At 35.1% G+C, this 13934-nt stretch overlaps 1 protein-coding gene across 1 annotated transcript; it reads left to right on the top strand.

Moving 5' to 3' along the window:
• The first annotated feature begins 12254 nt into the window (after positions 1–12254).
• Positions 12255–13296, top strand: LOC108361768 (anti-sigma-I factor RsgI-like). The gene is made up of 2 exons (XM_017614514.1): positions 12255–13078; positions 13168–13296. Exons 1-2 carry the CDS (start codon positions 12485–12487, stop codon positions 13294–13296), a joined length of 723 nt encoding a protein of 240 aa, XP_017470003.1. The 5' UTR covers positions 12255–12484.
• The last annotated feature ends 638 nt before the right edge of the window (positions 13297–13934 follow it).

The raw sequence follows: 13934 nt of genomic DNA, 5'->3' as shown, positions 1-13934 counted from the left end.
CTATTTTAGAAACCTTGATTTGGAAGTATTTTCAATAATCTATCTAAAAGTAAAGACTAAAATTATTGAAATAAAATTAAATATTACATGATTGATGCCAAAGGAAAAGTGTTGAGAAAAGCTTTACTGGACACTTTTTTGAAAGGTTTCCCCCTATCTTGCTTTTCTTTCATTATATTGCGCTATTTCAAATTCTTCGTCCTAATTTTGTATTAATTTTAAACATTTTAATATTTTTAATATTTTTTATATGCTAATAACATAAATACCTTAAGTAAACGCCTAATGAAATGGGGTAATTTAAATAATCGAATAAACTTGTCAATTAAATATTGTATCGTAAATACGATACATAATATCAATCACAAAAATGGAAAATATGCTGTAGATAAACAATTTAATTTGCTTACATACAAACAACTCCGAAGTGAACAACAACCGATTCAACCATGTATAAATGCAATCCGCAATTCCCAAAGCCATGTGATAAGAGTGCATCAAAACGAAATATTGAGCAAACAAATTCATAGTATACTTTTTAAAAAATAAACAATAAAAAATTGCATGAATTTAGTTTGAAAAACTGTCTAAAATTTTGCCATTGCATAAAAAAGCGAGTGTTATCAGTCGCTTGCTGAAATGTAGAAAAAATATGCAAATACATACAGCTAAATCTCGACAAGCGATAACTATGCAAATAAATATAGGTGAATGCACATTAGGGTGGTCCAAAAATGCATGTGGGAAAAAGTAAAGCCGGAATTTTTATGCTCTCACCCCCTAGGATTGTTCTATACTGCAAAAAAAGATATCCCAATTTTTTTATTTTGAAATCGAAAAATATTTAGAGGTCGCTCAAAGCGCCCAAAGTTTTCCATATAATTTATATGAAGAAAAAACAACTTTTCGTAGAAACGGTATATAATTCCTAAAAATCAATATTTTTCTATCGGAAAACTCTGCTTATCTGCAGGAGATTCCCAATAATAATACCCAATTGTTTATTTAACCATTTTTTCATGGCAACTTTAATTTATAGGTCCGCCAAAAACCGATAAACCCGAAAAATGCACTGGGCGGACCAGTAAATAAAAACGAAAAATTGTTTTTTCCCATATAAAAATATATGGAAAACTTTGAGCGCTTTGAAAGACCTCTAAATATCTTTTGATTTCAAAATAAAAAATAGGGGTATACTATTTTTCGATATAGAACAATCCTAGGGGGTGAGAGCATTACAATTCCGACTTTACTGTTTTTGGACCACCCTAATGCACATGCATATGTATGTACTTATGTTTGTATTTTGATTCTAATGGCTATGGGGCATATACATACATATGAATGTATATTAGAGTGGTCCTTAAATGTAGGAAGCAAGTTTTTACATCATATTTCCTAATCCCCAGCCCCTACGTCAATACCACTATAGTCGAAGATATCACATATAAATTTTGGCCCCGATCGGAGTCGGTTAAGGCTTGGCGCACAGGAGGCAAAGTTCAGATTCCTTTATGGAGACTCTCAAGAAATTAAAACTATTATTTTTTCATCTAATACCCAAAATCAACACTACTATAGTCCGAGATATCACATATAAATTTTGGCCCCGATTGGAGTCAGTTAAGGGTTGGCACACTGGGTCGAAATTCAGATTACCCTATGAAGACGTCTTAACCGACTCCAATCGGGACCAAAATTTTTTATGTGATATCTTCGACTTTAGTAGAATCGATTTTGGTTATGAGTTGGTAAAAATATTAGTTTTAATTTTTTGAGTCTATATAGAGCAATCCGAACTTTGACCCCTGTGCGACACGCTTTAACCAACTCCAATCGAAACCAAAATTTGTATGTGATATCTGTGATCGTGATATTACCGATTGAAAAGGGAGACAGAAAAAAATCACTCATTTGATTTTTTAATGACCACCCTAATGTATATGCATAAATAAAAGTGGGGTTATGAAAATAGTATACACAAACATCTATGATTGTTGAGCATTCCCAGTTGCATTCGTCATTTATGAAAATAATGAATTTCTGCTAAACTGTCAAAAAATATGTCCATAAATATCACAAAAATGCATCGCATGTCAATTAAACAATTGTGAATACAGCATTCTTTATCTGCAAAACTCAACATTTTGATGGAGACGTGTATTCGTCATAAAACTTTTGTGTATTTTCTGATTTTGATGCCTCTTTGTTATTTATTAGTTAGCAAATTTTTGGATGCAACAACAATTATTTTATTTAGTACTAAAAAATACCCTGCTTACCGTTGCCACTGCAAATAGTTATAGCATTGAAAGCCCTTTTTAACAAGCTTTAATTTCTCATTTATAGTCTTCTGTATTCCACCTCTTATAACCATTTAAAAAAGCTAATTCGCATAGATCGTAAAGCTAAACAACTATACTATGTACATTCTTGATTTCTATTATGTCGAAGATAGAATGTGCGCAAAAATCTGACTTTCTACTGAAAATTCAATTGCAGCTCTTGCCCAAACTTACAAATTCGTCTCCTTCTTATTTGGCTCTAAAACCGTTCGCCGGTTTAGGCCGAGACCAAGTCGTTAAAAAGCTTGTACAGCTCATCATTCCATCTTCTTCGGTATCTGTCGCGTAAGCGAAAAGTTCCATAGATTTTACGTAGAATAGTTCATCTCGAAATCTCCCAAAGCCTTCTCATCGTTGTTCGACATCTTCTATTTATCTGCGTCATTTAAAAGGACGGGTATGACGAGAGACTTGTAGAGCATGGATTTTTTTCCTTGGGAGAGGAAATCTACGGCAAAGGCCAGCACTAAGGCAAAGGATAAGCTTAAGACGAAGCCTTAAAATTAAGACGATGACTAAGAGGAATTCGAATACAAATTCCAAGGTAAAACGAAGACATATACGACGACGAAGTCGAATACTAAGAAAAACACGAGGACGAATGTGAGAATGAAAACGATTAAGAATACGAATGCGAATTCGAATGTGACAACGAAGACGAATACTCATGCCAACACAAAGGCAAAAACTAACACAAATACGAAGACTTAAACATGAGCTAATGGGCTAATAGGATTTGAAATTGAATGAAGAAATCTCCAGTTTCGAAGTGTGGCCCAGGCGCCAGGCGTATGTAGACTGGTGTGGTCTATTACACAGGGCAAAAAAAACAAAATTGGTGCGGCCAATGGTTAAGCTTTTTTTGTGCTTATTACGAATTCGTAGATAAAAAGTTTCCATCAGCTTCAGATTTTCAGAAAAAAATGGGCCAAAACGTAAAAAAAACGTTTTTGCAATGGTTTAGAAGCTCCAGGAAGAAGAAACAAAAGGTAATATAGCTTTGGATTAAAGGAAATTTAAAATAACTAACTTCTGATTTTTATTTTTTCGATCAAATATAAAGATTATTTTAAGATTTTTATCTTTTCGCTCAAAAATAAAAATTGAAATTCAGTTGTATTTTTTCACTTAAGAATGATTATTAATGATTATTCAAAAAACTCAAATTCTTTTCAGAGGAAGCGACCCCCTATTAAAAGGTGAAAGGCCCAACATTTTCAATTTAAATTTCAGTTGGCTGATTTTGAATGACCTTTTAAATTTTACAAATAAAAAATCAATTTTGCAAGTGGAAAATATAAATCAAAAACAATTCTTATCTCTGAGCGAAAATATAAAAATCATAAGATAATAATTCAATGCTGATATAGATTATTAACCGACTTCACAAAAGGGAGAAAGGTTATCAATTCATTAAAATATATATTTTTTTTATGTATGTTACCGCTTAACTTTGGACCTCGTTAACCGATTTCTATAATTTTAGAGGAAAGGTATTACCTCACAGGTGGTCCCATATTAATTTGGTTTAAATCCGATCATCGGCTCATGACGAAATTAGCGATAATCTTATATTTTTATATGAGAATTGAAGTCGGTTTTGTTTTTTGCTTAAAAATTACTTGTTTTACTTATGATGATTAAGGTCGCTTATTCCAAGTAGAAAAGTCTATCACATTTTTTTAACTGTGATAGGCACTCAAACGTTTTTGTTTCCCAGGTCAAGGTGTGGGGATTCTAGTCGAAAGTTCTAGCTTTAAGCCTAAGAGGAAGGTTCTCACAGCAAACATATTGAATTTTTAAAGTAAAAAATCGAATCATTGTTTCCAACTGACATTATGAATTACATACTTTTTCCTGATAAGAAAAACGCATTATCCAAAAAAATTTACGTTCACTTGCTGACTGGGTCTTTATTTACATATTTGTCTAATTTTTTTCACATTTCCTACACAAATTCAGAACATATACATACCAATTAAAATCACTCATTCGAGATTTGTTCCCTACTATAAGATTACAGTTGTAAATTGCCTCAAGTTTAAGTATTTCAATACCAAAGATGTTGTACATTAAAAATAGTGGCAATATGCGAAAAAAAAACTATGTATGAATACATATTTACATGCCGCTATAGGTTAACACGTACTGCAATTTATTTGGCATAATCCTGGTAGGTACTTAAGAACTCTCTTGCGCTACTTGACGTCACGTATACGCCATGTCGTTACTTTTCTACAGAAACGCAGCAAAAACTAAAGCAAATATATGTAGTTTTAGCTTTCACCGACTTTAAGCCATAAAAAAAACGAAACTTGAATAAACGGCTTTTAAGCTAACGTACACTACTACAAGTGTTTGTATAAACTACGTCCCACCACTTCCTTCAATCACTTTTACAGGAAAGCAGAAGCATTCGCAACAAAGCTATATTTAGGCGTACAACTGCGCACACATTTACATCAGCACTTTGTAAATGTACATAAATGCAGCGTACATAATAAATACTGCATTCTAGTAAAAATTGCATTTAAATGCAAATTGCAAATGTATACTTTTACGGTTTACTTTTTCGAATGGGTAATTAAGGTAATTTAAGCGATAATTGCTGACCACAATGTGAATGCAATTAAAGTTGCGATTAAAATGAAAACCCACACACACAGTGATCAAAAGAACTTTTCGCATGCTAACATAAACATGTAAGAACATACATATGTATATGTACAGATATACATACATACGTAAGTATTACAATACAATGCAGAAGTAGCCATTAGCTGCAAATGCGTCAACAATTTAAATATTTAAGGCATTAAAACCTTGAAAAATTAATGCCACAATGTTAATAATCAGGGCTGGCAATTCTAAACAAAAGCTTATATTGCTTATATATACAATCTGGCAGTGCTGTTGGTTTCTGCTTATACATAATTGATATTTCTACATATTTTTTCATAAATATATGGCAACAATATCGTACATTTAGGGAGAAAAATGAAGCGGCAGATGAGTTGAAATGCATGTAAATATATGAATTCACATTGAGACTTCAAGAATTTGATTGTAAATTGTTTGCGAATATCGTATGTCCAGTGGCAACGCTGCTATCCTACCCAATTCATCAAGGGAACGTGGAAAGATTGCAGAGCAGTAATCACTCTGTTCGCACATCTGTTTTAACTGAAGAGAGAGTAAAAGACTCCTTTTCTAGGGCTCAAACAAAATGGGCAACTGCATGCTTGGAAAATCCAATTCTACCCAACCTAATCTAGTCTAGTGCAATCCAACCCAATGCTTTATGTACGCATTTATATATATTATGTGTTATATATTCAATTTGGAATATTTAATTTTACGTACTAGCCATCAAAGATTGGAGTAAAGCACCATGAAATTTTTATATGTACATTAGAACGGAATAATTTGTTCGGAGAAAATTTTTCGAACAAAGTGTTTAGCAAATTCAAATTCTACTATTAATTCTAAGCAAAAATGGCGATCAACCTAAATACCAAAGACAACGTTTGGCCCTCACAATTTTCTGAAGTAGTATATTTTATGAAGAAAACACAAAATTTTGAAAATAAAAATTAATATCGTTCAGAATAAATTATAATTCACTGATTTTTCTTTTACAAATTGGTAAAGTCAAACGTCATTTTTGGTATGTAGTTTGTTCATCATTTTTTTCTTAGAATCGAAAGTAGAGCTCGAATATGCCGTACACTTTTTTCGAAATTACGTTACTGCGCCCTAATGTGCCTACATATGGAAACAATATATGTATGTACATTAGGGTGGTCCAAAAACAGTAACGCCAGAATTGAAATGCTCGCTGATTTTTGTTCTTCCATGGTGCAAAATGTGTTAGATGTTAATTAGTATTAGCATTTTTCTACTTTGCGTTCAACTCGACGCAGGGTTTCACGGAAAAAAAGTTGAATGGTTAAAAATATGAAAATATGAAAGAATATAAAAAATATTCTCCATAAAAAGGCGTTTCGACTTTGCATTCAACTTTTGGTTGAACGGCATTTCAACTAATCGCTTTCAACAACGTTGGCCGCCAGCCAACATATAGCCTTTCAATTTTTTTTTTTTTTTTGTGCAACCCTGCGTTAAGTTGAATGCAAAGTTGAACAATGCAATGTTTTACAGTCAGCCCTGTAAAAGTGCATGTTTTGCCTACGTTTCCTTATCGGGCTCACGCATTTCATAATATTGTCATTTTAAGCAACTTTCTGCTTTTCCGGGCAACCATATCCCCTGGCCAAGCATCAAAGGAACACAGAATTTTTTTCTTCTACTAACTCTTCAGAAAAATCGGTGCCGCTGTATGGGACGAGTGCGCCTTTAGTTAAGCTCTGCAATAACAAAGTATTTTAAAAATCTTAATCTTCCACAAATATGTGTATGTATTTATCTTTGTTTGTAAATAGTCCATATTGGGAATAAAAATAGAGGCACTGCAAAACTTTCACACAAAAATGTAACAATTCCCCGCTGCAATGAAAAATTGTTCACGGTGAAAAAGGCTTAATCGACATTGCGGGCACAAAACAATGTAAACATAGTACAATTAAGCGCTTAAGCCAAAATTCCTTTCGCTATAACTTTGTAACGGTACTTCGTAGGACTTTGAAAGCTTTGACAGCTGGAGCGTATGGTGGTAAGTAATCGATTTTTGTCAAAAACAGAAAATCGAGCATTTTGTCGCTTACGCCCTTTTGGCGGTTCGGGTTCGATACGGTCACTTTGCCTTTTTTCCAAATATTACACCTCGTCCCGTGGTGATGGCATCAGTGTGAAAAATAATGCAAAATAAAACTTAAGAAAGTTTTATTACATGGCAGTTGAGAAGTGTATGTGCAAAAATTCCATAAATTGCATAAATAGCATGCATTTAGGCGCCCAGTGTTAGCAGTCGCGCCTAAATAAGCTAATATAAACCTAATATAACAATATTGTAAAATTTTTTATTTCGGTGTTACGAATTTTTTCCATAAAAAGTATTTCTAAAATTTTTTTATATGGAGAAAAATGCGGAACACTGTCAACAAAAAATTTTCCATAATCAACGGTAAGTGCCAGCTACCTTAAATTTGTACTTTAGTATACTAAAATTTTAAATTAAAAAAGAATGCAGAATTTTCATTATTTTTGAATAAAATATGAAATTTTGAACTAAATGGTGTTTGTAAGTAATCAGCTATACTTTCATAAAAATGAAATGTCGCTCATTGAAATCGGCCCAGTATTTTTTAATNAATGCAGAATTTTCATTATTTTTGAATAAAATATGAAATTTTGAACTAAATGGTGTTTGTAAGTAATCAGCTATACTTTCATAAAAATGAAATGTCGCTCATTGAAATTGGCCCAGTATTTTAAGACTTTTCGTATTAGAGAAAATTCTTTCAATTTTATATACTTAACACAGTCCGACATGAAAATTCTCTCCGGAATAAGGCTAGCAGCNTTCTTTCAATTTTATATACTTAACACAGTCCGACATGAAAATTTTCTCCGGGATAAGGCTAGCAGTTTCTAATTGATTTTAGGTCGCCAAATATGTTAAAATGGAAACTTATATGTACATATATTTGAATTTTTTTAATTTAAAATACGGCAAATATCGAAATCGGCTAAAAACGGCTAACTTTTTTTTTTGCAAAATGGCTGTTTGCTATCGCTAACGGCTAAATCTAGCCGGAAAACGGCCAAAATGGCAACACTGATCAGGATGGATTAAGAACAAGATTTTCCCTAAAAAAGCAGAAAGAAATAAAAATGGAACTGAAAACATACAGTAAGCGCATGCTGAAAATCGAATTGCACAAATGAATGAAGCTTAAAGTNAAAATACGGCAAATATCGAAATCGGCTAAAAACGGCTAACTTTTTTTTTTTTTTAAACGGCTGTTGGCTATCGCTAACTGCTAAATCTAGCCGGAAAACGGCCAAAATGGCAACACTGATCAGGATGGATTCAGAACAAGATTTTCCCTAAAAAAGCAAAAATAAATAAAAATGCCACTGAAAACTCACAGAAGCGCATTCTGAAAATCGAATTGCACAAATGAATGAAGCTTCAAGTTTTTTATTTGCTGTCTCTTCGTGCGCTAAGCTTTGCCTCCCAAATCTAAAGTTGTTGGCAATTGGCACAAGTGTGAAATACGCCACACATGTCTCCAATCATTCCTCATTCGTCGGCAACAGAATGTGCGCTTGAATTCAAAGCGCACAAAACTAAAACAAACACGCGAGTGATGCACAACAAAGAGCAAGCAGTGCATTTTTGCGCAATCCCTGTCGCAGCTGTTGACGAGAAATTGCTTAGTATATAGTTGATTCATGTTGGTGTAAACTTTTTTCTCTTGCGCTTCATATTTCTTCCATTTTAGGTTTGTTTGTTTTTTTCATTTNTCGGCAACAGAATGTGCGCTTGAATTCAAAGCGCACAAAACTAAAACAAAAACACCAGAGTGATGCACAGCAAAGAGCAAGCAGTGCATTTTTGCGCAATCCCTGTCGCAGCTGTTGACGAGAAATTGCTTAGTATATAGTTGATTCATGTTAGCGTAAACTTTTCTTCTCTTGCGCTTCATATTTCTTCCATTTTAGGTTTGTTTTTTTTTTTTTCATTGTAGCTCCCACATGCAGGAAGGCAGCTGATTTTGCAATGCGCTGATCTGGCATTAATGAAGTTTTAAACACTTGACTATTCTCAATGTAGAGCGGTTTGTTTTTATCTTCTGTTTCATTTTTTTGTTTTTGCCTTTTTTGTTGTGGTTGTGTGTGTGTTNAGTTTTAAACACTTGACTATTCTCAATGTAGAGCGGTTTGTTTTTATCTTTTGTTTCATTTTTTCGTTTTTGCCTTTTTTGTTGTGGTTGTGTGTGTGTTTTTTTGCATGTATATATGTATATGTATAAGCAGTAGTACAGCTGCTACTATGGCTGCATAGTTACAAAACGATTTGCTTGCGACCTACCTACTCCCTCCTCTCTTTTCTGGCCCGCCTTTTGGTTTCCCATTAAACTGATTTTTGTTTCTTTTGCTTGCATTAAGCAATTGAAAAACTTTTGCCATTTAAAGAGCAAAATGGCTTATAATTTTACAAAACTTAGGGCTGCACATATGTTTTGTTAACTGTTAAGCGTTTTAGATGTACAATTTCAAGTATACTTTGAAATATTTAAAGGTCAGAGAAAAATTATAATTTGAATTATGGAATAAGGTGCTAAAAACAGCTCAGTAATAATTGATGTAATCGCTGTCTTATCCTNACAAAACGATTTGCTTGCGACCTACCTACTCCCTCCTCTCTTTTCTGGCCTGCCTTTTGGTTTCCCATTAAACTGATTTTTGTTTCTTTTGCTTGCATTAAGCAATTGAAAAACTTTTGCCATTTAAAGAGCAAAATGGCTGATAATTTTACAAAACTTAGGGCTGCACATATGTTTTGTTAACTGTTAAGCGTTTTAGATGTACATTTTCAAGCATACTTTGAAATATTTAAAGGTCAGAGAAAAATTATAATTTGAATTATGGAATAAGGTGCTACAAACAGCTCAGTAATAATTGATGTAATCGCTGTCTTGTCCTTGCTTAAGGCTACATGGCTTTGTTTTCAGTACTAAAAAAAAAAAAAATTCTTTGGTCAGTTTTATTTACTTCGTCTTTCCTTGAAAGTTAACAATACTATGGGAAGGCTTAAAGTTAAATTACAGCCATAGACGCTGGTTCGTCGAATATTCTTTTTCAAATTTAAGTTAACATTAAAATATGAAATTTTTGCTGCATCTTTTAAATGAAATGAGAAATCATATAATTATCAGCAAGTATAAAATATCGTAATTCTTTCTTTTCTAATTCGACCCTATTAAGCTGGCATTTCAGGGTACTATTTTATATATATATAAGGAAAACTTGAAAGTTAGGGGGGGCTCGAGCACCCCTCTGCCCCTACCTGGCTACGCCCATGGCTGCAGTGGCGTTAATCATTATAAGTGAAATAAGCATTTAATAATTATGTTATAGTATTTATTTGAATAGTTCATAAAGACGCACACTGGTATGATTAGATAATCCAGCGGGACGAAATACTAAAAATTAAGGTCTTCAAATCGGTACTAGAGTCGAATAAAATTTCTTAGGAATGTCTTGAAAGATGGCCCCTCGACTCTAAGATTTACATGAATGTCCAATTTTCGCATTTTGCGCCTGTAAACGCTACAGTCCTGTACGTATCAGAAAATCCTTAAAATTTCAGAGTTCGCTAGAGGCGTATCCAGCACCCTGGGTTTTGTTTTAACCTAAATTTTTTTCAAATCGTAATCTGAAAAATTATTAATTCCTCATTTATAATAGTGAGAAACAGACATTTTTGTAAGTATAAATAAAATGTAATTTTATTAAATTTCAAAATTGCGGAAAAAATGTCTGCCAAATTTTGCCAAAAATCTATTGACTTATTGTTATTATTTAACTACACATACACAGAAAATGATAGACAACTTTTTCCAACTTTATTTAATATTTTAATTTAAGAGAAACCTAGTTTTCACTATTTTCTATTAAAATTCACAAACTTCTTAAATTAGAAAGCCGTCATATTAGTCTCATCGTTTAGAATTTTTTAAACCTGCTTTCAGATTCGTAACACTGCACCTTCTGCAAAGATTGAGTAAAGTGTGAGTAAATTTTCATACATAAAAAATGAGCACCAAAGAAATTTTCTCAAGCTCAAGAATTTCTACTGAAAATCGCATTGGCTCACTTTTTATAGAAAACTGGTGAAAATTGGCGATCTTCCACGCCCACTACACAAGGGGCCCAATTGGTAAATATTATCCGATTCCAATGAAATACGGTTTGCAACTTGGATTAAGCTAGAAAGTTGTATATCTGAAATAGTGAAACTAGTGACGGGGGGCATAGCTGGTCGCCAGTCCACACAATTTGTTATATATCTCGGGGTTTTTATGCAAAAATAGATCTTGCACCAAATTTTTGTTATTTCGGAGGATCGTTACTAGTCCTTGCCACTTTAGAATCAAGCATTCGGATGACTGGTGTGCGTGGCAGTTGACCGATTATCTCCCATCGTTTAGATTTATGTATTCCTAGGTTAATCTAAGTTGCAAATCGAATTTCATTGAAAACGGATAAATTAACCATATCCGCCCCTAGTGTAGTGGGCGGGGCAGTCCGCTAAATTCAGCCGTTTTTTATATTTATTCATTGCTAGGAAAAAGTACTCATTTACATTGGCAAGCAAGCCTCCAAATATAAAAACCTGCTGCCGTTCAGCAGAGGCTGTCAAGCAAGCCTCCAAATATAAAAACCTGCTGCCGTTCAGCAGAGGCTGTATAAAACTGTAGCTCCCTTCGTTTGAGTAGCAACATCAAGACACACGCGACGAGTTGAAGGGATAGCTAAGCCAAACACTTGGCGAACATTTTTATGTATGTCTATTATTTATTGTCTAACTTATATATTTGTATGTGTGTAAACTATTTATGAACGTAGTGAGTATCTACTTAAAAGATAAAATATCTGTACATTTTTAGGATGATAGTGCAAAAAATATCTCTAAGCAAGCATTCGGAATAAAAAGCAGCTTTCTAAATTTGAAGCTCTTTCTCATTTCCGCTTCCGCTCACATCGAAACAAGTACAGATAGTAAATAAAATGAAGGAAAAAAAAACTGCAACCATTCATCTTCGTACAAAGGCACTGCACCTATACACACAAACCCAATTAAATTTCGCAAAGCAATCAAAAAAAACTGCAACTATCCAATGGATACTAGATATTTTTATTTAGTAATTTCCTTTTCGCCCAAACTGCTTGCCACATTTCAATAACTTTTTTCCTTGTGTTCTCTATGTCATTACAGAGATTTTTTCTTGGTCAATAGTTCACCAGCAAATCTGCACACCAACAGGCAGCTACAACAACAGCAACGGCGTTGGACAACGAGAAAACCAAGCCGCAGCACTCGCACTGGGATTCGGGCTGGAAGCGTTGCCACCAAGCCCAGAAAACCGACTCCCCTAGAGGCTGAGCAGCAAAAGCAGCAACAACAAAAACAACAACAGCAACAATCAACACGACAACTTTTCCTTAAAATGAATCTCCTAATGGTTTGCGTCCTCTTATTGGTAGCATTAGTCTGCCAACCGACATTGATTTATGGGCTAAGAGGTTCCCATAGCTCGAACGCTGCTGCTGCTGCTGCCGCCACCACCACCGACGCTGCAGACCAGCGAAATGTCAAAACATTTGGCGGTAAAGTGAAACGTTCGCATTCACATTCCCTGCACGCCTCTCCGGCTGAGCTAGCGAGTGCCAAGTTGGTGATGTCTCTGGAGTCGGGTGATGTATTGGTGAAGCGTACAGCGCGTGGTACAAATGTTGAAGGCGTCGATGACAGCGCTACGCCCGTTGATACGGCAGCAGCTACCGTTGGGAACAGCGGCAAGCGCAACAAAAACGGCAATAACAACAACAAGAAGCTAAATAAGAGTCCAGATGGATCGAATGGTGGACGCAGCAAACAGGAAAAAAGGTACTCGGCTACGATTGGCAGTCAAGTACAACAGCAACAACAGCAACAGCTGCAGCATCATGGACACCATGGTAGCGGCAACGGCAACGGCAACGGCAACGGCAACGGCAATGGTAATGGCAAGGGCAGACAGCGTCAACAGCTGAGATCACAANTAGCGGCAACGGCAACGGCAACGGCAACGGCAACGGCAACGGCAATGGTAATGGCAAGGGCAGACAGCGTCAACAGCTGAGATCACAACAACAGCATCAGGGACATGGCAAACGCGGCGGTAATGGCGGCAATGGCAACGGTGGTAATGGTGCGGGCGCCAAGTTGCGAACGGAAAGTGTGGAGAAGACATCAACGGCTGAAAAGTCACGTAAGTAATGAAACAGAAAACAATACGAATATTAAACAAATTGTTCGAATAGTTAATAAGCGAAAATGATTAGTCCTTTTCGATTGATCATAGAATTGTGCAAACTGGGAGGAAAGTCGGAAAATTAACTTGATTAGAAATTTAAGTTAATTTATGTAAAATCGCGTTTGCCAAGCTGTGAAATTGCTTTTTATATGGTTCTATATCAGTAAAATTGTTAAGTGATCGACAGAGTCGCCGTACCAAGGGCTTTGTAAGCAACCAGTTTTATGTTGGCATGTAAACTGATGAATTAGAAGGATTACTTATTCCCGGTGAGTGTTCTTCAAAACCTATCACTAGCCAGTAAAGTTCAGACCTGCGGCGAAGTGAGGGTAGCCATCGGGAAGGCGAAAGCCTCCAAAGTCATAGGACCCGACGGAATTTGCATGCTGATGCTGAAAAATTTGGGTCCTGCGGGAATGGATTATCAACCAAGGTCCCCGACCTGTCTATGGTCACTGTCATCATTTCAGACATCTGGAAAATGGGGAGAGTGCTCCCACTGCTAAATCCGGGGAAAGTGTTCAACAAAGGAGACTCTTATCGTCCGATAACTCTACTTTCCCCGGTAGCGAAGACACTAGAGGCCCTTCTACTCCCGCAT

Source organism: Rhagoletis zephyria, unplaced genomic scaffold, assembly GCF_001687245.7.
Source record: "Rhagoletis zephyria isolate East Lansing unplaced genomic scaffold, Rhagoletis_zephyria_1.1 Rzeph_scaffold_00842, whole genome shotgun sequence".
NCBI classification, from domain to species: domain Eukaryota; kingdom Metazoa; phylum Arthropoda; class Insecta; order Diptera; family Tephritidae; genus Rhagoletis; species Rhagoletis zephyria.
This window is presented reverse-complemented; position numbering and strand designations above follow the sequence as displayed.